Source organism: Oxyura jamaicensis, chromosome 9 (genome assembly GCF_011077185.1).
Source record: "Oxyura jamaicensis isolate SHBP4307 breed ruddy duck chromosome 9, BPBGC_Ojam_1.0, whole genome shotgun sequence".
NCBI classification, from domain to species: domain Eukaryota; kingdom Metazoa; phylum Chordata; class Aves; order Anseriformes; family Anatidae; genus Oxyura; species Oxyura jamaicensis.
In genome coordinates, this window is record NC_048901.1 from 25,653,026 (window position 1) to 25,677,942 (window position 24,917).

A 24,917-nucleotide genomic window follows, 5' to 3' on the forward strand; every position below is an offset into this window, starting at 1 on the left:
TAAAGTGGAAAACATTTATTAACATTCTTTCAAGCTTTCCTTATTCAAGGCCATATAAAAAAAATCTCTGCATTTTGATTATACATGTGCTGTTACTTTCTACATAGTTACAGAGGTATTATATATAATTTACTTTTTTCATGATACACTGATAAGTACTGAGTTCTGTTTAATAGTTATAAGCACTTGTTTTCAAATCAGGTATTTGAAAGGAACAATTTTTCTATATACATAGTTTAGCAGATTAACGTAGCATAAAATGCTCTTTAGTAAGAGGTATATGAGTTGAGGGTCAATAGAATACTTACCTAAAATTATATGTGGAACAAAACCTTCCCTGTTTTAGTCACCTTCTCCTCAACTCCCACATCATCACTGAAAACCAGACTACATCATAGTAGCAAACAAAGCTAAATTAACATGTTAGGGATGAATCTTACCTTGTGAATCACTTAAAACTAAACATATATATATATTCTAAGTTTCCTTATCCTAGGAACTGCTCAAGAGGACTGCTTAAACTCAGCTAGAGTGGCAAACTCCAAAGGATTATTTGGAATCAGTGCTTTGAGATAAAAGTGGATTTCTTCTGCTTCGTTCTGATACATCAACATATAGAATATTGATCTACCTTTTTTTTTTTTCAGTAGTGGTGACAGCTTTTAGGCAAACTCTATACAAACATGCAAATACATTTTTTGTTGGTCTTAAGGGTTAACACATACCATACACATAATAAATATTGCTATTGGTATGACCCAGCTGTAGCTACAAAAAGGATGAAAATTATTTCCAGCTAAATCCCATTTCAACAGACACTGACATTTAAAGTAGTCTGTGTAATATTTCTAGTTATATAAACTATAAACATTAGTCATTAGCATTGTGAAGTCCAGTTAAATTGTTTGTTTTAAGAACACATGTGACTGAATACCTGAATCAAAAATAAATCTATTTGTAATGATTAAACCATAGTACTAGTACATGAACCGCTATTGAAGAAACCAGATGGATTACAAATTAAAATATATTACCTACATAAATGTTTGTAAAGTATGACCTTAAGAACTCTTTTGTTCATACACTGTTAATCAATAGTAGTCTCAAACAATATTTGTCACTCTATAATCCCTTTCATCATTGGGCTGTAGTTGAACTACTATACTTTCTTCATTTATTCCATTTTCTGCATCACTGCTATCAATATTGTCATTGTCATCTTCCTCATATTCTGAGGACTCTGTCATGTTCTGATGGGAGTGAGATTCTGACAAAGCCCCAAAGGACTGAGTACTAACTGAGGCTAATGGTCTAAGCAAGGGGGTATTTTCAGATACTTCATTTTCTTCTTGACTACTGTCTGTTTCAGAGTCAGAGTCTCCCTGAGAAGGGACCACTTTCTGCTTACAAACAGGACATGTTTTTTTTGTTTTTGTCAGCCATGGGTCCACACACTTGCAGTGATATGCTGTTAGAAAACAAAATACAAGCACATTATTATCTAAGGAAAAAGGACAATTAAACCTGCTAAATTGTATTGATGTTAAGTAAAACAGAAACATTTTAGAATTTAACTCAAAATGATAATTTTACCTAAAAGTTTGTTGGCATGTAGACTGTATATCCGTAAGTACAAAATACCTAATAGATTAGGATCTAGGACCTAATTGTGGACCATTAACAGTATGACAAATAATGCAGTAAATACCCATTTCCTCTATTGAATCAATCTGAGAACAGCCCTGCAATGGGCCACATTTGATAAAACCATCAACATTGGCTTCCAAGTGCAGTCAAGGCAATGATTTGTATAGCTTCAGGCTACAGGACAGACTATACCCATTCATCCACATTGTCTATGTCACTAGTAATCAACTAAATTAAACTTAATAGTTTAATTGTCTTGGAGAAAGTAAAAGCTTAGTTTTATGTAAAAGGGAACTCTGAAATGTACTTCCCTACTAAAAACAGACTTTTAGGGGACAGTGTCGAGCCCAGATTTTTTTTTCCTCACATGCATATCCAAAGAAAAATGCAGAGTGGTAATACTAGCCTTTTTTCCTTTTAAAAAGAAAAAAAAAAGTTTACTCTTTTCCCAATCTGTGTACGTGCTCAGGGATATTAGCAAATGAAAAATTTTATAGATTTGTCAATAAACATATTCAACTGCGATTTCTAGGTGTGGTGTTTTAGATAGCTATTTTAATGCAAATACCAGACCAAAAATACAGCTGCTTACCATGAGAACATGGAAGGATTCTGAGCTTGTCTCCATCCTCATATTCATCCAGACAAATGGCACATACATCATATTCATCTCCTACAGTACATAATTGAGAATATGTTTAACTTTAAAAGATTTGCAACAGACAAATGCATATAGGTTCTATGTTAGTTTCATGGGCTGAAGAAACTATTAGTCTTCCCTGACCTTTAAATGGGCAGGTTCTTTGAAGCTATGTTGTTGACTTTACTGTATTTACTTTCTTATTAGGACTATATTCACTTTCCATTCAGGTTAATAACTTTCAACTGTGTGAAGTGCTATTATTGTAATATTCTCTCATTCTTATTAAAAAAGACACAGTGGTAAAGCATCCCCTTTTAAGCCTGTTTAAAAAAAAAAAGTTTTCTCAGGACTATGCTGAATTTCTCAGATACAGAGGCTGTGAAACTATCTGATACCGTCTTGGCTAACTGCAACATTTCCCTGGTTCTTGCCATGGACTTGTACTCAAGGCCTACCCATCACAACATCTGGGTCTGATCTTTCAATTGCACAGTAGATCTGAACAGGTCCTCCACGCAACTGCTTCATCTGCATCCACCAGATTCCATCAGGTGCAGTCCACCTGCTACGTTTCCCCAACAAGTTACTAGAGATATTAACTAAGCACTGATTCTTGTTCTCATCCTGGCTTGGGGCAGGAAGACAACCCCACACAGTAGCAAAGACCAGAACTGCCAGCCCTCTCCAGCACTCTGAGACTCATGTGGTTTCTCTGTGCATCTTGGAGCCTCTACTACTTTCCAAATTAGTTAATTAGTTTCCAAGTTATTTTCACCTCCATGACTACTTGTCTCTCAAAGAACACAGGATTTTACATAATAAGATGTAAAGTACAACGTAAGATAAAGTATCTTGTTCAAATAAACTCTGCAAGTGGAACATCTTCAGTAAGCAAAAATCTCTTTTACTTGACACAAATACAGTATTTTCAGAAACAGAATTATCCACCCAGATACATTCCATATAGTTGTACACTTACGAACAATTTAAAATGAAAAAGAAAAAACACCAGAAAAAACTGCCATGACACTAGCAGACCTTAGGACTTGTTTTGTCTATTAAACCTACATTGTACTATGCAGTTAGGCAGATGGGTCAGTAATGAACAGCAATTAGATCAGTTATAATCCCATTTCCAGGAAAAAAAATCAGCTTCGGAATAAATAGTAAACTGCAGAACCATGCATACTCTGGAGCAGATTTTTAAAAGACATTCACATACAACTACTACCCATTATTTCTCAATCATATGCATCAACCTCCATATAAATGTATATACATAAAAATTAAATGTCCATCGTACTTAAAAATGTCTTTGTTTAAAATTATATCCTGCAGCCTATTATTTGTCACACACAGGGCTTCCCCCCCACACACACATATACATGCATACAACTTTGGGCAGCTGACTGCCTGTAATTAAGTTCATTTCATATTTAAGCACTTAACCAAACCGCTCCACTAAGACTCATAGACATAATAGCTCCAAAATTCTGGATACTTTATCACATATTTAGGATCCTAACCTTTGACAATGAATGTAGGAAAACTAACTTCATAAGTTTTTAATTTCTTAATAATATGTCTACACATCTCTTTCTTTTCTAGCAGTCTATCTTCTTACAATACCAAACTTACAATACCTTTAATTCTGCAGGTGTGAATGGTTACACTGCCATTTCATTGCTGCTAAGATCTAAAATATTTTCATTCTTGGCCTAAATTTAATTTTAGTATAAAGTTGAAGTCGTTTGGAAATAATAGATTTCTGAAAATAAGTTGTATTGTACAATATATACCAACTCACAACATTTCTAACCTATATTATTTCTAAACTATTATTCTTCAGAGTATTCAGGTTTCCTAATGATGAAATTATAGGAATATTATATGGATTTCTTTTTTTCGCTAGGTTTGCTTTTGTTATAAAAACATCACAAAGTGTATCAACTCCCATTAGCTTTTATATGGCCAAAATGTAGTCCTTTTGGTAGGGAAGAACCACAACAACTGCCACAAAACACCTTCAATGTAAAAAACAGATTTTAGGCACAATGCATTGGATTCTGTGGGATTATTCAAAGGTGAGAGGCTTGTTGATTAGAACTGCACAGAAGCTATTTCCCAGATGATGCATACTTACCAGGTTAAAAAAGGGAAAAAAAACTACTACTATGCAAAGACAGTCAATGAATCGATGCCACTTTTGTTACTGGACTCTCTACGCAATATAGAAATGTAAAGTGTCTTATCTAAAGCCTACTGAAATCAGTAAAAAAAAAAAAAAAAACACTATTCCTAGTATTGTCATAGGCCTAGTGCAGAAGCTCTGAAATAAAACATGCTTTTTGTTCTGATTTGCATAAGCCATTGCATAATGCAATGAATAGCTGGATATTCAAAGACAGGTTTGCTTTAGGATGACTGACTGAGCTCCAAACCATTCATTTTGTGTAACATTCAGCAAGGGGAAAGAGGTAGAAGAATATGGAAAACAACAAATACGGTGTCTTCATGCACTTGCTTAGTCACGTAATTGAGATCGTAATTACAGATGCACACGTGCATATGATTAACTGAAAAATGCATTAACTGACTTTCTCAAAGCCATGCATTGCACCCCCCGCCCACATTCTCCCACTTTGTATTTTTATTTCAATTAGATTTCATATGGAATCACGAAAAGAAAGAAAAAATAATATTAACTTTATTGGCTCAAGATAATTATTTTTTTATTAAGTTAATTTTGTATCCATAGCAATTTGGTCAACCCTGCAAAGGACAATGTGTCAATTAGTGTTTTTTTTTGTTTCCTTGAAGTAAGGTTGACTAACATTGCACAAAAACTGTATCCACTCAAACTGAACATCTGTTTTGCACAGAGAGCAATATTATTAATAATGTAGGTTGGCTTTATCAAGGGCAAACACTTGTAAGTGGTTCTATCCTTGAAACCAAGCATATCCCCTAACATGGTATTCATACCTCAGCAAATGCCTGAGGACTTCTCATGCAGTAATCAATCATTTCAATTAAGTAGCCTTTCCAGCATTAGTTCTTGTAACAGTTTTTATGAATGAACAATTGGATGGTAAGATGGTAACATTTAAAAATCAAAATGGAGAAGAGACTGCTTCAACTTTAAGACGCAGACTGCAATAGAGAAAGTCTTAATGCAGTTTTTTTTATCTCATTCAATAAATTTTTTACCCACACTATGCATATAATGTCCACTCTGCTTTAGTGACAAAATGTTAGAACTCTGCTTTGTTTCAGTGAGAGCAGGGTCAAAACACTTTTTTGTGTATGCTTTCACTTCAAACTCTACTATTATTTCAAGCATACTCAAAAATTATTTCCAAAACCCCTCCAATGAGAGATGTTTGGTGTTATAACAGTGGGTTCTAATTAGACAAAGAACAATACACTTGCCTTTCTTAAATTTATGTACAGGAAGTTTCTTAAGCTGATCCTTCCTAAGCCGATTCCTTCTTGCTCTGTGTCTGTCTTGCACAAATTTTGTGATCTGGAAATAGACATTAGACAATGTGAACAGTAACTTAAAACAGTAAAAGAACTGTAAAAGTTTTGGTTTATGAGCCTTTATTGTAAGTTATTTAAAAGGGAACTGTGGCTCAAGCTGAAGCACCTCTTTGCTTTTCTCAAGAATGTACTCAAGGATTAAACCAAACAAGCCTAAAGAACTTTCTTGATTACCACAGCACTTGAAACTGAAATTACATGCAATCATTTTAGGAAAGGGAAGAAAAAAAATAAGATAATGTTCTCTATATATAAAATAATAGCCATTGCTGCGATCCCCTGCTGAGGTCCACATATAGTGGATGGCACATTTCAGGGCAAAATACAATCCATTCAGCTTGACAGGTTTTACTTATGGCAGTTTTAGATTATTACAGTTCTTTTTGAAGATTATTCAAAAATAATAATTATAGAAAATAATTTTTCTTCAAAAAGAATTAATCCAAGAACTGTTTTCATAGTATTGCAAGTAATCTGGGAAGCAGGGAAGGGGTTTACTTCAAGCCATGTCACTTGCTGTCTTCAACCATAGTAAAGATTCTGTTTTCCATTTTCTTTATAGCCCTTAAGCCTATTCCCATTCAGTTTCTAGTCCTAACACAGTATGATTTTTTTTTTCAAATACAGCAAAAAAGTGGCCTTAACCTATGCATACACGCTGACAAGTCTTTTGAAAATTAGAGAGGTACTACATACTTGGCTACACTGTGGATAAGGTAAACACTGAGTGAGTATTAACATTATAAACAGCACTAATCTTTCTCACTTCAGGAATCCCTGAAAGGTATTGTTGCATTTTCACAAAAGATTTAAGACAGTTATGTATAAATGTATTCTTGGGAGGGAGAGGGGGAGAACAATTTATTTATCCTTCTACATCATACCGGTCCTTCATTTTTAAGCGTATTTGGAACTAATCTGTTCACTCAGGTTCTTTTTACCTCAGCTACAATGAATTACACATATGGACTGCAGTCTTTCTAATATAATTCACTTAATAACAACCAGATAGTCTTGCATTGATTTCTTAGTTAAAAACAAAACTTCCTGAAAAGAAACGGGGCAGAAACCATAAATGAACATGGACAAGATCCTACCTGAAATCTCCCTGAGATCAAGTTCACTGTCTGCATTAAGTAAATGAATTGAGTAAGATTATTTTTGAGATTCCATAACAGGTTTCAACCAAAGCGTTTTTCACATGGGAACACCTAATGGGTGCTTTAATTTATTAAGTGTACTTTGAAAAGTATTTTAACATTTCAATATACTTGCATAATGTTTGACCTTTCAGCATACAGGATATTATTTCACATTGCAAGTAGGGTCAATATACATTTGTAAATATACTACACTCTGGAAAATGCTTTCAAAAACCTCTTCCCCTTTTTTCTCACAGTTTATTATAAGCTGTGTAGATGGATTTGGTATTTCAAAATTGTATAATCTGTTTTCAAAAACTTCCAAATATCTGTCCCAAATACAAAGTACAGGCAGCCCTGACTTGCAAACATACAAGATAATATTCTCCTGGTTCCTGTATGTTTTTCCTTTACAATATGATTCTAAGACATGGAAAGGACCGTTCATTTTCAGCACTGACTACCTATTGATACTAACAGAAGAGAAATTCAGGTCTCTTAGAGTCTTTGCTTTTAACTAGAAAATATTTCACAAATTTTGTATTTAAAAACATAGATTTTAAATCATACTTTACAGACATTTCCCTCCCCCCCACTTTTTTTAAAAAAAATTTCCTCACAGTAGACAAGCAAGAAAATTAGAAACAGGTTAAAGAGTCTCTGATTTTCCTCACCAAATGTTTATTTCCTTCTCTCATGGCCAATCCTACCTAGCACTGGTTTCTTTCTTTTAGATTGCACATACAGAAATTCTAAATACATATATGGAGAAGAACTATCAGTAAAGTACAACTTTCAAAATCACATTAAAGGAAAAATTGTTTTAATTCAGAGTAGTAGCATGCAAATGAAAAAAAGCTCTTAAAAGGCAAATTTTAACTAATCTGTATTTATGGCTCACTTACTCCTTGTTTGCCCTAAAGACAAACACTTTAGAAATTTGTTTATCTCACTCCTGTAACACTTTTACTGCCACTTCTGATGTAGACAACTGTTGTTTTCACAGTAAGGGAAAAGCATTTGCAATTCTAAAGAGAGGTGACCTTTCAGATGGATCAGCCTTGTGTTTGTTACATAGCTTTTGTTCCTTGGTAATGTGATTGGTGCAAAGCAGTGTAAAATTTTGTCCGTTTCCTGACTGGAAAATGACAGCTCTGAAGTGCATGAGGTAATTTTTTGCAACTGATTTATCATCACCTAAAAACAAAAGCAGCTGAACTGGTTAAAAAAAAAAAATACTTTGAGAGTAAAACACATCTCTCTCATTCCTGAATTTCCACAATGGTGCACATGATAAAAAATCAAGCTGCCATTCCTCATAACTACAGTTATCATGTCCCCCCTCCTTCACATTTTTCTTTAAATTAAATCTAAATCTCTCTTGAAACAAGAAGCCCCATAAGTATTCTTACTGACTCTCTTCATTTTGTAATTAGTATTATTTTGGAAAATGATGGATCAGTGCTTCACAGTATTTTGATAGGATGCAATATGGTGACTTTGATACTCTTCTTCATTCCATTCCTTTGATAACCAGTATCTTGTTTGAATTTATAACTCAGGTGCACTGTAAGCAGACAGCTAGTGCAGCTCAAGTCAGAATTCTAATGGTATCAAAACGACAGATGTTCACAGAACATTATCCCTGGTGACTGCCCTTCCTTTGTAACTCTACCATCTCTCCAACTCTCAATCTGTTGACCTTCAGAATACAAAGATAGGGCTATACTTTCTCCTAACTAACTGGGACAATGAGGAATGATCAAGGTTATCACCAGAAGGTCAGACAAAGTATTGGTAGTTTTTACATTTTCTCTAGTAGATCACTTCTCTATGCTGGTTCCACAAAGCTGCTGTAATTCTGCTCGTGCCTAATGTGCCCAGAATTTTTAATTAAATAAATAACTGACAGCAGAAATAACACTAGCACAACAGAAAGAAACATTTCAATAAGTTTTATGCAGCAGTTGACACATTACTTCATTTTTATCAAAAGGTAAATTCATAATTAAGTCAGAGATCAGCAAAAATTCCAAAAAGTGGGGTGCAAGATATTCTGAAATAATACACAGGTATGTTCTTTTACCTTTTATAAGAGACATTCCCAACTCTATACGTAATGTATATGCTGTAAGATATGTGCAGTGTACTATAATAGGTTGTGAGCTTGCTGTCTGACTACTATATCTGTGGTAAAAAACAGTGCGAGACTTGCCTTGTAGAACAGTGGGATCAACATTAAGAAATGCAAGGTTGGTAGAGTGGGACATATTCTCAATGTACAAGACCACAGGTTGTTCTTTATAGAGTGAAAAGGGAAGAACCTGTGCAGTGGTAGAGTACCACGAAGGACAGTTCTCTGGAAGTAGTTCTATGCTGGGTAGAATATCCTAAAGGCTCCTGACAACCCTTTGCCACAAGTCTGCATCTCTATTTATTGTACTGAGAAAAATAAAGGATTAAAGATAAGCACAGTATTGGTATATACAGTACACAAAGCTTTTGTTGTTCCTTTATTGTAACCCTTTATTTAATTTCAGTAGGTGTCCATTCTGTGATGATTTGTTTGTGAGAAAAGATGTTATTAAAAGAAGGAACTTACCATAAATATGACAATGAGAATAAGGCAGATCCCTACTATTATTAGAAAAGGGATTAAGTAGTATTCCAAAGGAAGACTGAACTCTGGGATCAACACAACATGGCCACTGTAGAAAGAGAGAACAGTTTAATGAACAGTGAATTAAAGAATAAATGCAATGAAAGGCAAATATAAAAGTTTATCACAAAATACACTAAAGGAATGTCCACCTGTGTACAACAAAGAATTCAGCTGATATTTACGTAGTACAAACTCAAAGTGATAAAATAATTTTTCTTCAAACATTTTTTGAGTTAAAACTACTTACTGACTTCAATCACAGATAAAACTACAGCAACCAGCAAAATAACCTCATAGCTTTGTTGACAGCAGACTGAGAAAATATAACCCAATTATCAACAGATACTGTGATCATTCTTATTTCATAGAATCATCTTAGAATGACAGAATAGTTTGAGTTGGAAGGGACCTTAAAGATCATCTAATTCCAAGCCCCCTGCCACAGGCAGGTTCATCTTCCACTAGACCAGGTTGCCCAAGCCCTATCCAACCTGGCCTTAAACTGCCAGGGATGCGGCACCCACAGCTTCTCTGGGCAACCTGTTCCAGTTTCCTCACCACCCTCATAGCAATAGTAAATGTTCAAAATAAATTCTTTACATTTTGGATTACACTGCAGGTTTAGTCTCAACTCATGAGGCATTGTAAAGTACAACCCCTTTTCCTCTGGAGAGTCAATAAATTACAGTACAGCAACAAGAAGTCTTCTCAGAGAATTTGATGTGGATGCTAGCAACTAGATATCTGAATACTAGTATTTATTGATACATAAGGAAGTAAACTCCCATTATTACTCTGTTGGCACAAGCAGTCAGAAACACCTGAGAATGTACAATGGATACAAATGTTAGCAATTCTATTACTGTTATTACTATTCTATTCTATTATCTCATATGGAGTCAAAATAGTTTCTTATCAAGCAGTTTCACCAGCAAGGTATCTACTTATAACACAGCCTAGTTGGTATGATTAATTTACTGGAATGACAATAGAGACCTGAAAATGCAAGATCATTAGACAAATATGAAATATACCTTTTCCATTCTGTTCACGGTATATTATTTTTAAGAAAAACATTGTGAGAACAAGATGTTAAAAGTTTTAAACCCAAAAGCAGAAAAGAGCAGCGCAAACAGTCATGCGGCCCTATGGACTAGTATGAAACGCAACCTGCAAATTCACCTAGCATAGAAAACTACTAATTAAGAATGATGATAAAAAGCTTCAGTAACCTTATACTATGAATACCTATGTACTCAGAAAGATTACCTTCTATTCGCTTTCTACATTTCTGAGCAAGGAATGCAGAGGAGAGCACCAGGGAAATCAATAATCCCTTTTTTTTGGGTCTCTTCCATAGCAGAACTGCGCTTTAAGTCAGAAAAGTTAAACACTGAAAAAGTTTGAACTGACAGCCATTCAAATTCAAGCCATCAACCAACGAAATTCTCCTTTTCAGTGCTTATATGGATACGTTACAATGCTACAGAAATAATAGATTAAAGATATACAATTCTGTCTTGACTTACCAATAGTTTAATGACTGCATTGTCTCCAACATGCTTTCAAGATATTTATTCAATAAAAAGATCAGCATTTAACTTGCTCAAACTAACCTGCTTAGGAAACTAACGTATTTTTAAGAAGATTGAACCCTTAGGTCTGAAATATGTATACTCACAAAAACTTCTGTAGTTTTTAAGAGAGTTGACTAAATACATTTGACGTTATATGAAAATAAAAGGAGAAACTTTTGATAAATATATAGTATCCCTCTTGCAGGAAAGCAATTTCATTTATTTAAAGAAAGTTTTCTGCCCATTGCTCTTAGATAATTTTCTTCTAAGAATGCAAAAAATGAACGTGGTACACTGCCTAGATGAAAAGGTGTTGAATCTTTCAGATTTGACAGATAACTTCATAATTCAAGGTTTTAATGTATTTTGCCCCAGTTGCAAAATCCTGAGTTACTCTTCAAATATAGGTAGATGCTGAAGGCTTCTGCACTTCACTCAGAAAATGTGTATGAAGAAATAGTTCAAACTGTGGCTCGATTCACATACATCTATCTACAATTTCACCTATTTAAAGATCAAAATTTTGTATTAGACAGTTTGCTTTCATGCATTTTAAATGGCTGCACAATATAAAATAACTGTTTCACTTTGTACAAGATAGAAAAGCAACTATGTACTCCTTCACCAGACTGCATTACTCAGAGATAACCAGACTTTGTTACAACAGAAAAAATAAAGAGAAATAAAGCAGAAACAGAACATGAAAATTATATGACTCAATCACCAACAATAACCTTTATAATGTATGGTTCTCTTATCAGATAATACAACATTTTAAAATGTCACCATCTGTTCAGGTTCACAGAGCTGCTGTAGAATTACCACTATTAGCCTCTGAAGGACTATGAGCATACTCTAGCAACAAATTAACACCCAGATTTGTTCAAGTCATTCTTACGACACTGCATGAAGTCTAGTTGGAGGCCACTAATTAGCTGCATGCTCCAAGGGTCAATAATGAGTGCAGTTGAGCATAACGTCTTCATTTATCATCTGGATGACGGGGCAAAGTGTACTCTCAGCGAGTTTGTAGAAACTGCAGTACTGACAGATTTGCCAGATAGATGGTTGCGCTGCCATCCAGAGAGACCTGCAGAGGTTGGATAGGGACCATCTCTATGTAGCTTCATGAGGACCTCTCTACTTGGAGATACCCACAAGCTATCTTGGACATGGCCCTGGACAACCTGCTCTAGGTGGCCCTGACCAAGCAAGGGGGTTGGACTAGATGGCCTCCAAAGGTCTCTCCCAACCTCAATGAGACTGTGATGCTCTAAACAGCAAAGAGAGAATGAAGAAGGAGCAGGGACTAAAACTGTGGTACTAGTCTGGAAATCACAGGATCTTTATTTCACCTTAGAAAAACTACCTTTTTAAGACCTAAAGAAATTTCACAGAATCAAAAATAGTTGAGATTTTAAGGGACCTCCAGAGATCATCTGGTCCAGCCCCACTGTTAAAGCAGGATCACATATAGCAGGTTGCCTAGGACTGTGTCCAATTGGGTTTTGAGCATCTCCAAGGACGGAGACTCTACCACTTCTCTTTGGCAATCTTCCTGCACTCAAACACCCTCACAGTAAAACTACTGTTTTTAATATTAAATCGGCATTTCTCATACTTCAACATGAGCATATTCACAAATGGATCCTGAAGGGATAGTAGCTGATACTCTAGAAACTAAAACTTAATTAATTCTGATCTTTTAAACATTCTTCTAAAAATTTTGAAATACTAGTGACCAGTAAACAACGTCAATACATCTTTCTTACAACTTAGGCAGCCAGAAAAAAAATGCATAACAGCATAAACTTATTACTATTGCAAAATTATATAAATAACAAAAAATAAATAGTATTTCCTTTAATCATCCCTTGTTCTCACACAATATTAAATAAATACCAATGCTGTTTCTCTTATGAACAATGTCTTCAGATAAAACCAAGGGATAAAACAACCTCCAATACTAAATCTCTAGCTATACATAGTTCCAATGTAAAAAGGAAATTGGATACCATGCACTGTTCAGCAACCCTGCGGCAGGTTTGTAGCTTTTTCAGTGCAGCTAGAAGACACCTGAAGGTTTCTTTAGTCCATGCAATCCACGAACAAAAGTTCTGTTCATGTTAACAGGATTCAGGGTTCCCTCAAAAGAGGCTGAGGTCTCTGCAAGGTTCGTCTAACTTGGCTGTTCATTTCCTTCAATCCCTGAACAGTACAGACTGGCTGAGTAATTTCACTGTGATTCTCCATTTTTCCTAGACCCACTCAAATCCACGTAGCTTCTAAGGCAGTTGTACATCCTGAGTTAGTTAAAATTGAATTTTTCTACTAGTTTACAAGACTCAAGTGCAACAAGCAGCAAACTGGGAATGTAGGACTGTGAGAGAACTTGAAACGCAGTATTTAGCTTTACATGGCATTTCTTCAAAGAAAATATCCAAAACATAGTATCCTTTGATAATGCAATAATAGGGTCAAATATATCAAAAAGCTCGTCAAAGTAGTATTCAGGATGAAAGGGATCAATAAGCAGCGCTCAGTACGTATTCTTCAAAAAAAATTTAAAAACAAAAATTGGACTGATTTCATCTCTGGGGTATGAAATCAAGTACCACTGCAGTCACACAAGACTTTTCAGTAGACAGTTCCAAGAACTACTTTTATTTCATAGTCACGGTTTAACCTCTCTACTAAAGTGTTTATAAACAAGTAGGTGCTTAAGGTATGCGTTAACAGAACAGAAGGTGAAACTACAGATTCAGTGAAATCAGCAGCACATCAAGGCATTTACTTCTACAGGCACAAGGTTTCACCTGGAATACCCATAGCCTCTGTTACCACAACTCATGGCCTCCTTTTGATATTTATTTAAAATAAGCTATTAATCCAAAGAATAACATGACTGCATGTGAGGTAACTTACCCCTTTTCATAAGTAAATTCTTCCTTAAGAGAATTAGCTGATGCCTCTCCAATGAAGACAGAAGGAATGTCAATCTTCTTTAAAATTTCAACTGTATATAAAAAAGCATGAAAAACAGTATTACACTGGCACTATATGGGCACTCAAGATATAAGACTTGAACAACATGACACTATCACAACATAAAGATATATTTTAATTTAGTTACAGACTGATGCACATGCACACTACTACTTTATGTCATATAGTAAAGTGGTATTATTTTTCCTACTGAGTATCTATGGGCTTTATTGCAGGTATAGAAATCAAAATTTGTAACAGAGTATTACCTTACAAAGGGAGCATATTATTACAAAGGGAGCATAGAATACATATTCTGACAAAAAGAGATATCATTAAAGTACGTTTAACCAGAACATCAATTCTTACTTAGAGACTTGATAAAGTCACATAGCTTCACTGATTTCCAGAATTTCTGTGAACTTATATTTTATGATCTGGTACAGTAAATTTTAATCTTTCTTCCCTTCTTTTCACCCTAAAAATGAATGAACACTCTGGAAAGGTCAAAAAGCTCAAAGAAGAGAATGAATAAATCCCCTATCTTTACCTCAGTCTCAAGAAACTGTAGTGAACTGTCTTCCCTCCCCTTACTAACGAGGGCAAAAATAAACTTATAAGATGGAAATGAAATGAAAAATTATTGAAAGATAAATCCCACATTCTAGATTTTTTTTTTCCTTGGCTTCAATTTGTGTTGATTTTGCACCTCTCACTTATGCTTCACATTTCAGGGTCAAAAGCATCCTAAATTTGTATTTAAGTATTCTGCTTCCCCAACACAATGGCATTCATGGCTTAATGTCACTTCACACTACCCAAATTTGTATTTATTGTGAACTTGTTCTACGCTTGATTTCATAGTGAACCCTGAAAATAAGTTTTATGTGGGTTGGGAACTCATTAAAACTACTTCCACATAGCTTACTGTGCTACTCATCTTCCACTTAGTTTGATGAAAGGTAATGTTCTAGTTCACTCTATGGTGTTTCTACTTTGATTTTTTTTTGTTCTCATGTTTTCTCATTTTTCTTTGTTTTCATGTTCTTGCTCCATATTCAGAAACCTCAAGACATTAGACATAATAAAGAAACTCCACAGAGAAAATCGTAAGAGCATTATAGATGGAAAACACATACCATAAAGCAAAATTGGTATTTTGACTAGACTGCAAGAAGCTTTGAATATAACCACTCGAAGAAAGGATAAAGTCAGAACAGCTAGCATCCTTCAAAATAAATCAGAAAATGGCACACTGATCTCTAAATTCTTTTTACAAATGAAAAACTGAAAAAATACATGTGATATGCATTACAGAATGGCAAAGGTTGGAAGAGACCTTGGAAGATCATCTAGTCCAACCCTCTTGCCAAGCAGGATTACCTAGAGCACATTGCACAGTATGGCATCGAGGCAAGTATTGAGTATCTCCATAGAAGCAGATTTCATTTCCAAAGGAGTATTCAAAGAAATAAAAGAATCCATTTGTTCAAAGGAACATAAAAATGCACACTGCAGTTCAATAGCAAAATGGAACCATGAACCATTAAGTAGTCACATTTTGAAGTTTCATTTACTTCCAAAAGAGTATTTTTCCCCTGTATTTCTACTTAATAGTTGAGACAAATAATTAACAGTACATTTGCCATCTTCCACATCAATCATACAAATCTATCTCATAAATTCAAATTAAAGGTAAACTAAAGACACATTCAGAGAACATACAAACTCAACACTACGTATAATACACAAGTATACGTTTATGTTCTTATACTAACAACTCACAACTCCCATTTTAAAGCATTAAATGCAGGAGGATTTGGGGTTTCGGGCATTTTTTTGTTTACTGTTTGCTTTTGTGGTTTTGTTTGCTTGTTTTCTTTATGTTACCTAGTATTTGTTGGCTTTTGTTGTTGTTACTGCTGTTGTTCTAGTCACAGTCCACCATAATACTTTATACAGATTTTAATATTGTTTGCTCTAGTGGGAGAAATGATTTTCAAACAGGAGAGAAGTGATACCTGTACTTACTGTCGTTGGATCCCATGCTTATGAGGTCATCAGAATCAACATTGTGAACTATAGCTGCCTTGTATCCAGCTCGCTGTGCATTTAAAACCTGTAAGCCATACGGAGTACTTATTAGAAAGAATACTGCTTCAAAATGCTGCTTCAGTAACTCCTCTGTCCTTTGTAAGGCAAGTAGACTTTCAGGACCTTATGAACATTAGCACAGTTACATTTTCACTTAGAAAACTACAACCACACTTCAAAACAAAATCAGATAATTATTACACTCATATAATTACATGCTATTCTTCCAGAAAAAGTCATTAAGAGTCTGCAGACAGATTTTACATTTAAATCAGGATAAAACACTTCCATGGGTAGTTGTAAAATTATATTAAATCATATTAAAATAAGTACCATAAATTACTTTGGTAAACTAGGAATTATCATTTTACTCTTCATGAAATCACATCTTTTCTGCGCCATTAAAGAAATAGCTTCTGATACACAGGCTGTCAAGTAAGGTTTCTCATGGAAAAGTATTAAATAAGTACAGGTATAAAATTCTAAATATGCTGTTGACCAACTACATTTCTGAAACATACCAGCTTTTTGGCAATACAAGCAAAGCCAAGGGTCCATGTAAATGGTATTCACTGCAGTGATTACCACTCATGTCAACATAACTAAGTTACAGCTCAATTACTCATTTAGACACGGTTTCTAATGAATACATGACAGTATAAAAGCTCAAAACAAAATACATAAAGTACTAAAGAACCTTGATGGGCTTTCATCCCATATTCAATTCCCGTTTAAAACTCCGTAAGCTTGGTTAGAGCTGGAAAAAACTTGCTCTGAATTGAGATAACATTGGACAGTTATAACTTTATTATTTGTAAGTACTTTATTTATTAGTTGCAGGTAATTAAAGGAAACAAATTCAAATACATATTTATGTAATGGGCAAACAGACAATTATTAAGTAAAACTGAACAAAAGATCAGACAATTGTTATTAGATCTAAAAAAAAACATGGAAAATACTGGTGCTCTTTTTCAAGACCTTTATCCCCTAAGGTAGAAAAAATGCATATACTGAATTTCCCTTCTCAAGGCACAAATCACAGTGAGGAACACAACATTATAGAGGTGGAAAACGTCCACTGACTATTCTAAAGAGAAAAAAGATATCTTCTCTAAGTCAAGCTTGAAGTATGAAGCCTTGTTGCATGCTGCACAACAGCAGAAACAGGAGAAAAAAAAAGAATAAGAATTTGAAGACATGGAAAGGACTAAAAGACACTGAATATCTATATATCCAAGATTGTTGACAGAGAACAGCAGCAGTAGAATCATCACTGATAACATACATCACAGCTCACAAGATATTGAAACTGAAGGAATATAGAAATTCATTAAATAATCCGAACTTTAAAACTTCTTGGTTATTACAGCTTATCCTTGGCTACCTCAATCTTCCTATCTACAGAACTGTGTTATTACAACTTCTATCTGTAGTATGAAAACCAAACAGCCAATAAAGAAGATTAACAAATAACAGTATGCACAAAACTATCAAATGTTGTAACAGTAATTAAAATGTAAACAGGAAGAAGTGTAAGATAACTTTTCTTACTTGTGTGAAAACCTATTTCTTTTTATACCTATTCGTAAAACGATCCTTACATTATTTAGAATAGCCACTACTAAAGGATGGGACCTTATTCTATCATTTTTGGCCTGATGACAGTATTCATTACAAGACCAAGCACAAGACTGAAAAACATAAGAGAGGAAAAATTAGAATAGAAAAGAGAAACAATCAAGATTTCATTGATTCAGAAGATTGCTCTAAATAAGGAATTGCAGTAAGAAGCCTGTGTCATTCTTGTATTTCATACAAACATGTCTATAATCATTTCTCAGTTAAGATAAAAGTTTGGAAGGTAGTGGTAGTAGAGGTCCAGAACTATTAAGTTGAATGTGTGAAAGCAAAGTAAAAGGGTATCATAACGGTAAGTCTTTTGTCTCTCAAGTTATCATGAAAAACAAGTTAAAATTAAAAAAAAAAAATTGTTTCTTTCACTGTTAATACTTATTTTTTAATGTAATTTTTGATATAATCCTATCAGCTAATAACATTATCAGATTACTTTTTATCAAATATATTTTGAATGTATATTTTGATGATTTATTTACGTACACTTGTAAACTACTGACTGGATTACCAACTCACACAAATTCTATTCCACAGTTCCAAAATACCAGATAATTAGATCCTAAGAACCAAAAGTGCTTTTTCATGTTAGTACTTAAATTATCTTAATAGCTAACAGACCCATTTCAAGTTAACAAATTTCAGAAACTGCCAAGAAAAAAAAAGGGCAAGAATTTTATAAAATGTACTTCTTTAATGAAGTCATATAGCTTCAGTTAGATATAATTCTGCACAAACCACTAGTGTACTTTTTCATAAAGTACCAAAAGCATGAAATTAAAAGTCTGCCTCTGGTCTTAAACTGTCACTAACAAGCAGAGAGTGATTGTAAATATTTCCAAGTGACTATAAAATGAACTTAATTTGCATTGTCCAAATTGGTTAAGTCTTACATTTTGTACTTTTAGTTCATTAAAATGGTTTCAATGTTTCATAATCATGCTTATTTTGTCCCCATTTTAAACAGAAACAAAAATTTTATTACTCCTTTATTCTTGTTATTATCTAGGCACTCTAGGCAACCTATCTATGCTCTAACACGAGAAAAAAGTATACTACACTTCAGTGTTTCCAAACCATTTGTTTTTTCTTTAACAGTTAAAAGATTGCTTATATACAGCACTCAAAACTGAGTTCAAGTTACAATCACGTAACAGGCTTACTGTCCAAGGCACACTGCTTGGAAACCACAACCACAGCCAGGAACCTTCTGGATGAGCTACCGTGGAGCATGGACTTAAAGACACCAGCCTGCTTTGAAGAAAAAGGAACTATTGCCTGTTCAATTATATTGAGGAGTTGCAACTGTATTCTAGCCGCCCAGGGCCCCAAACTAAAAAACATTGTGTAATAAAACTGAAGCATTAACTTATTTTTAAGATATATCTAAACAGGATGATACAGCTTCTGGAAATGATCTCTTACTGCATAGTAACATTCCACTGCAAGAAAATGGCAATCAAATCTATTCAATAATTATATACTTCAGAGTGCCATCAGTTCAGATTCCCTCCTCAAACACGCCTAACAATTTAATTCTAAACAGCAAAATAATGTTACTGGAAGATGCAAGCATCTTGAGGAATCTAAATATATATATAAAAAAACAACAACAACAACAAAAAAAACAGTTTTAGATGTAAACCTAAATGCATGCCTGAGAGTCTGGCCAACATTATGATGTAATGTTTAATAATGTATTTACTGGCCTTTATGCCTAAAGAGGCAGAGTTTTTAATATACTGAGGTATCGTTTACTTAAATTACATATAACCCTAGACCATTCTAATAAAACACGTAGCATAATTTCACATGATACTTATTTTGCTGCATATTTTATATTTAGATAGAAAATATGCCAAGATCAAGATGTCAACAATGTGTTTCTCAGTCACTGATGACTAGATCCTAAATGCAGGCTTGAGAAAGCAGTTTTAATTATGCAATTCAAAGCAAGGCACCACCCCCTATTGACAAGTCCCTTCACACACAGGTCACCAACATAAACAGGAGCTAGGTCAGTTATAACAACTGAGAAGACAAATTCCAAATGGCTATAAAACTGCTTCAACTTACTTCCAGCCTATACTCTTCCTATTGCTACATGATTTTTCCTGTAAGAAACAGATGTGAAGAAAGAAATGGAAGGAAAAATGATTGTTTCTGGACTAGTAAAGATGCATCATACACAATAAAATCAAGAAACGGCTATACACTGGAATTTGTCCCTTCCAAACTGGGCTGTTCTATGATTCTTTGAAATCAAGATGCGTAAATTTAAAAAAGCAGAGTTCAAATTTAGCATGCTATTAGCTATATGGAAAAACAATTCCGTATGTCTTCCCTCCTGCTTGACGCTTGCCTCTAGTCCAGAGGCTTTCCAAAGCTACTCAGAATCTCTCAAAATACTGTGACCAGCAATAAAGATGTGTGTTTAGCAACAATAGGGTGAAAAAGCTGAAGGCTCAGTCAAAATGTTGGCTTCAAAACATCAAGTTGTTTTTAATGAACAAGCCATTACGTACTCCACTACAAAATTTCTTACCTGTTCCATGTATGTAGAACTTACATATTAAGCACAATACTACATAATTAAATATATTACATAACAGGAAGTATGGTTGAATCCCCTTTCAGTTCATGAAAGTCATCAACACATTGAAAAACTCTATTTTTCTTAAGGCATACTTTGTCACCCCCCACATCAGGTTCATTTATAAGAAAACCATGTATTATAGCCAAATGCAAATCATCCTAATTTTGTATTTTTTAAATAATAGCAAACACTCCAGCTGCAGATCAAAGTTTATACAATACTTTACAATATAACATCTAGCTGTTGTACCAAATAATATCATTCTCATCCTGCCACTTGTTAATGTCTGCCTGTTTCTGTCAGGCAGCGCACCGTCTCCTCTCCCCATCAACCAACCGTGACACTATAAAATTCTCCCCTCCCTTCACATCAGTATCTACCCAGCTGGGAGAGAGGGATTTCTAAGCACGAGTAAATTCTTAAAGACTTTGAAACAAGGGAGATAAAAAATAAAATAAAATAAAAAATAAAAAACTTACCTTGGTATCAAAGTTGCACTCAAGCCTTCGAATTAACACAATAAAAACACTGGTTGAATTGTCTTTCAGCGGAGGGGGAGCTATAGGCTCACAAGCATTCTCTGGTTTTGAGTTTATTAGGAATCCCTGAAAAACAGTAACAGGATATCGCCAACTTCATTTCTTTGGCTTAACAAAACAGCTGATGGACAAGTATAAGGAAAGAAAAACATACATTTTCATACAACAGCTAAACAAATTCTTACTACCAAATCAGTCCTATCATAACAAAATTTCTGCAACATCCCTACTTATTTTCATGAGAATTTTTGTATCTGCAAAGAATTAGAAAGCTAAGAAGAAAATACATTTTTTCCCAATTATATGATCTGAAGTTGTTAACTCAGACTATGCACTACAATCCAGTAGAAAAAGGAACTACTCTTACATTAATACTGTGGAACTACTGTCATAAGACACACCCGAAGTAATCAAGCAAACTGAAATGTAACAGCCTGAGAAGCACCAACATAAACTCAACAACTGGCAATTAAAAGGCAAAACAAGAAAATTTCATATGTGAAATCAACTATTAACACTGAATTAGTAAACAAAATAGCTGATTTACTATGGTATGCAAAGCCTAGAGATCATGAAATTTGCTACAATTGAAAGATTCACAGAAGTAGGAAATTCTGCAAATACTAGTATCAAAGCATTGTTTGGATTGTTTTAAGTGATAGTCAACATTTCAATACTGAAAACGTTTGGGGGAAAAAGTCTCCTAACCTGCTGTTTAATACTTGCTAACAAAAATTCTAACGCTTCTCTCAGAATAATCATACTCGTCTGAACACTGAAAGTACTGACACTAGTCACTCTCCCTGATGTGATTTCAACATTAACTACTCACTAGAACTTTCTATCCTACAACTGCAAACATTCAAAACTCTGCTGACATAAAAATTTATGCAAGATAAATTACAGAAAAAAAAAATACATACCAAACAACATTATTAATTTTAGCTCTCGAGAGACCAGAACTTTGCTGCTTCTTTTTCTAGAATACTCTTACTTTTTTGGCCAAATCTCTAAATCACCCAAAGAAGAGACGCCCAAAAATAGGAGCCTAACACAGTAGCTGCTCTGCTCATGTGTATGTCATTTTCCAATTTTATGCATTCAGTTGATGCAGTGAAGACAAACTTATAAATGACTGGTAAGACCCAAAGCCTAATATTTTAGCACTAGGAATAGAACCAGGCAAGAGCACTAATGTAACCACTTGTCTAAACAGACTATATTTCCTTGAAAAATAACTTGTCAGGTTACCGGCAACAGATAACAGAACAATCAGTTACCTGTTCAAGTTGTTTTGTTCACCAGTTCTGCTAGCTACTATTAAGTTGCTTAACCTATTAGTTTTTAAAATTGCTGCTCTAAGTTCATAGAGAATACAAATACCTATCACTCAGAAGAATCAGTATGTTTTTCTTTACTATAGATTTAGTAAGTGGTGCACTGATTTTGCACTTTATCTCAGTCATGCAGTTTGAAAATTATACTCAGTTTATAAAGCCTTACAAAAGCTTCTTTGAATTATTTTCAGACTCAGACTCCAAACTTTAAAATTCTCTTGTTGATTTGTTTACATAGATATATAAGGTTGAACTTTTTATTTATTAAAAGGTGGGGGGGAACATTCGAGTCCAAAGTCTGTCTGTCTGCATGGAATTATTTAAAACATGAACATTCTTAAGTATTAAAATGTTTTTATTTCAGAAAGCCACATACTGTCAAGACTAACGCATACCAGGTAAAATGGTTTGACAACTTTATTTATTTTCATTAATAACACATCATCACACAACACAAACATTACATCATTACGTCAGTTTAAGATGTTCTTTATCTTATCCCATTCAATGTCACCTGGATCAGTTAGAAAGAATTTAAATGCTAAAGCATTTGTATTACTGTCTTGTATTACTGTCCTAGTTGATGTAATATTTTCACTGAAAAAAATTAAGACGTACAGCAAGATCTACAGACAAGGTATTCTGGAGTGTGCTACAGCTCTTCAAATATGCTATTCTAATGTCTAATGGCAAAGATCTGTATAAGATCTTATGACTAGCAGAGGTTAAATAGCTAAGTCTGAAAAGTCTGAGTGATTTAAAAGCTCTGACATTAACACCTCCATAGAACTCAGACTACTCACAAGACAAATACCTTCTGAAGCATTACCAGCCTACAGCTCAAAGGCAGCACTTAATGCATCAGTGGATGGAATTTCATTGAGGATCATGATTCAACTCACAATGCTATTGTAAAATTCAATTTTGATGCTTTATGAACTAAGATATTAAGACTTTAAAGACCTTTGCTTACTCATGTGCCTGCAAGGTTTACAGAAATGGTTACTCTGCATAGTAACCCTTGAGTTTCAAGTCTCTTCTTTTGCTGCTTGTTGAAAAGCCTAAGGCTAGCACTAAGAGACCTTTCCAAAAAATATCTAAACACATCACCCATGTGAAACCTTTGCAGTTTATATTCTTAACAGATTCATATTAGAATGTTTTAAAACTAGATCGAATAACCTTCAAATGAAAATAACAATAAAAGCAAGTAATTTGCTTCATGCAAATAAAAATCATGAGACACTGCACTACTATGGACTCGAGAAATGATTGCTACAAACGGAATTCAACAAACTCTTCCACAGTATTACCATCATCTTAAAGTTAGATATATCCTTGAGAGCTTTAAACTCTGCTTTCCAGGACAGATTTTTTTTTTATATATATATATATATATACACACCTTTTATTTTGTAAATAGATATACATTATTCATAGTTTACCCAAAAAAGAGTACTTTTCTTTAGAGGAATAGATTTTTATAACACTAATATATCCCTTTTGACAGAGAAGCTGCACCAGCAATCCATTCTTTGCCAGTTTTGTATGATGTTGTTGCTGTCACCAGTCTGTAACAATTAAAAGCAATATCCATTGAAATTTCTACACTGTTTTGCTGATAGCTTAAATTAGGCTCCCAAGCTTCTCCTAAATCACGTAGCAAACACTACTGAGGTTACATAGTTTCATGCAAAGCATTTACTCAATTTTAAGAGGAGTGATAGGTATGTCTGGAACCAACTGTATTCTACAGAGAAGTTACACACAAATCACAAAATATCACATTGCAGTCAAGTAAATACATACATAGAAGCCAAAGGCTAAACATGACTAGACTTTCCTTAATTTAGAAGATAAAATATAGCGTATATTCTCAACATCTTTAACCAGGTAGATGTTCTTCTAAGGACACAGTGAAAGGGAAACAAGCTACTAATGTCAAGCAACAGCTACCTGAATTCCTCACATACCAGTGGAACACAGGCATAAGTGACTGGATACTTTAAGAACAGAAGTCAAAGAAAGCACCTAGTTTTAAGCTTTAGCATCAGTAAGTACAGAATCTGACATCCTGTGTTTTACAGGTTGTACATTAACAAATAAATCCTAATCATAAGCGCTGAACAAGTATAAAATTTTCATCCTATTTCAATTATCATGACACTTTTAAAAATAATTAAGATCTTGAAGCAGATTAAAGTTTCTGTATTTATTTAGCACTTGTACTCATTTTTATTTCTACACAAGTGACTGCACCTACCTAATAGATAAAAAGCTACTTTTTATCTATTTTTGATGTATGAAATTAGCTCACTGCTTGGCCAAATCACTTCATCACCCTCTATTTCTCAATTTAGTCAGTAAAGAACTATGCTAGTGCTACATTCACTTCACCCCAGAATAAAACCCATTGGGCATGAAAATTAAGTCTTTTTGAAGATTCATTTGCTGAGGAATTCTTACACCAGTTTATTCCTCTTTGGTACTAAAAGAACACCACCAAATTAAAAAGTG

The 24,917-nt window shown here is 34.2% G+C and overlaps 1 protein-coding gene across 3 annotated transcripts in view; it reads right to left on the reverse strand.

Moving 5' to 3' along the window:
- The window catches only part of RNF13 (ring finger protein 13), a 32,183-nt gene continuing 7,266 nt past the window's right edge, over positions 1-24,917 (reverse strand). Inside the window, exons 4-10 of one of the 3 annotated variants that reach the window (XM_035334088.1) lie at positions 21,004-21,129; positions 16,231-16,318; positions 14,140-14,230; positions 9,578-9,683; positions 5,723-5,816; positions 2,240-2,320; positions 1-1,468 (exon numbers count right to left, since the gene is read on the reverse strand). In XM_035334088.1, coding sequence (XP_035189979.1) covers positions 1,104-1,468; positions 2,240-2,320; positions 5,723-5,816; positions 9,578-9,683; positions 14,140-14,230; positions 16,231-16,318; positions 21,004-21,129 — 951 coding nt within the window. In that variant the 3' untranslated portion in view covers positions 1-1,103. Of the gene's footprint in view, positions 1,469-2,239; positions 2,321-5,722; positions 5,817-9,577; positions 9,684-14,139; positions 14,231-16,220; positions 16,319-21,003; positions 21,130-24,917 lie in introns of those variants that run through there. The other 2 variants (XM_035334089.1, XM_035334090.1) reach the window with 2 other exon arrangements.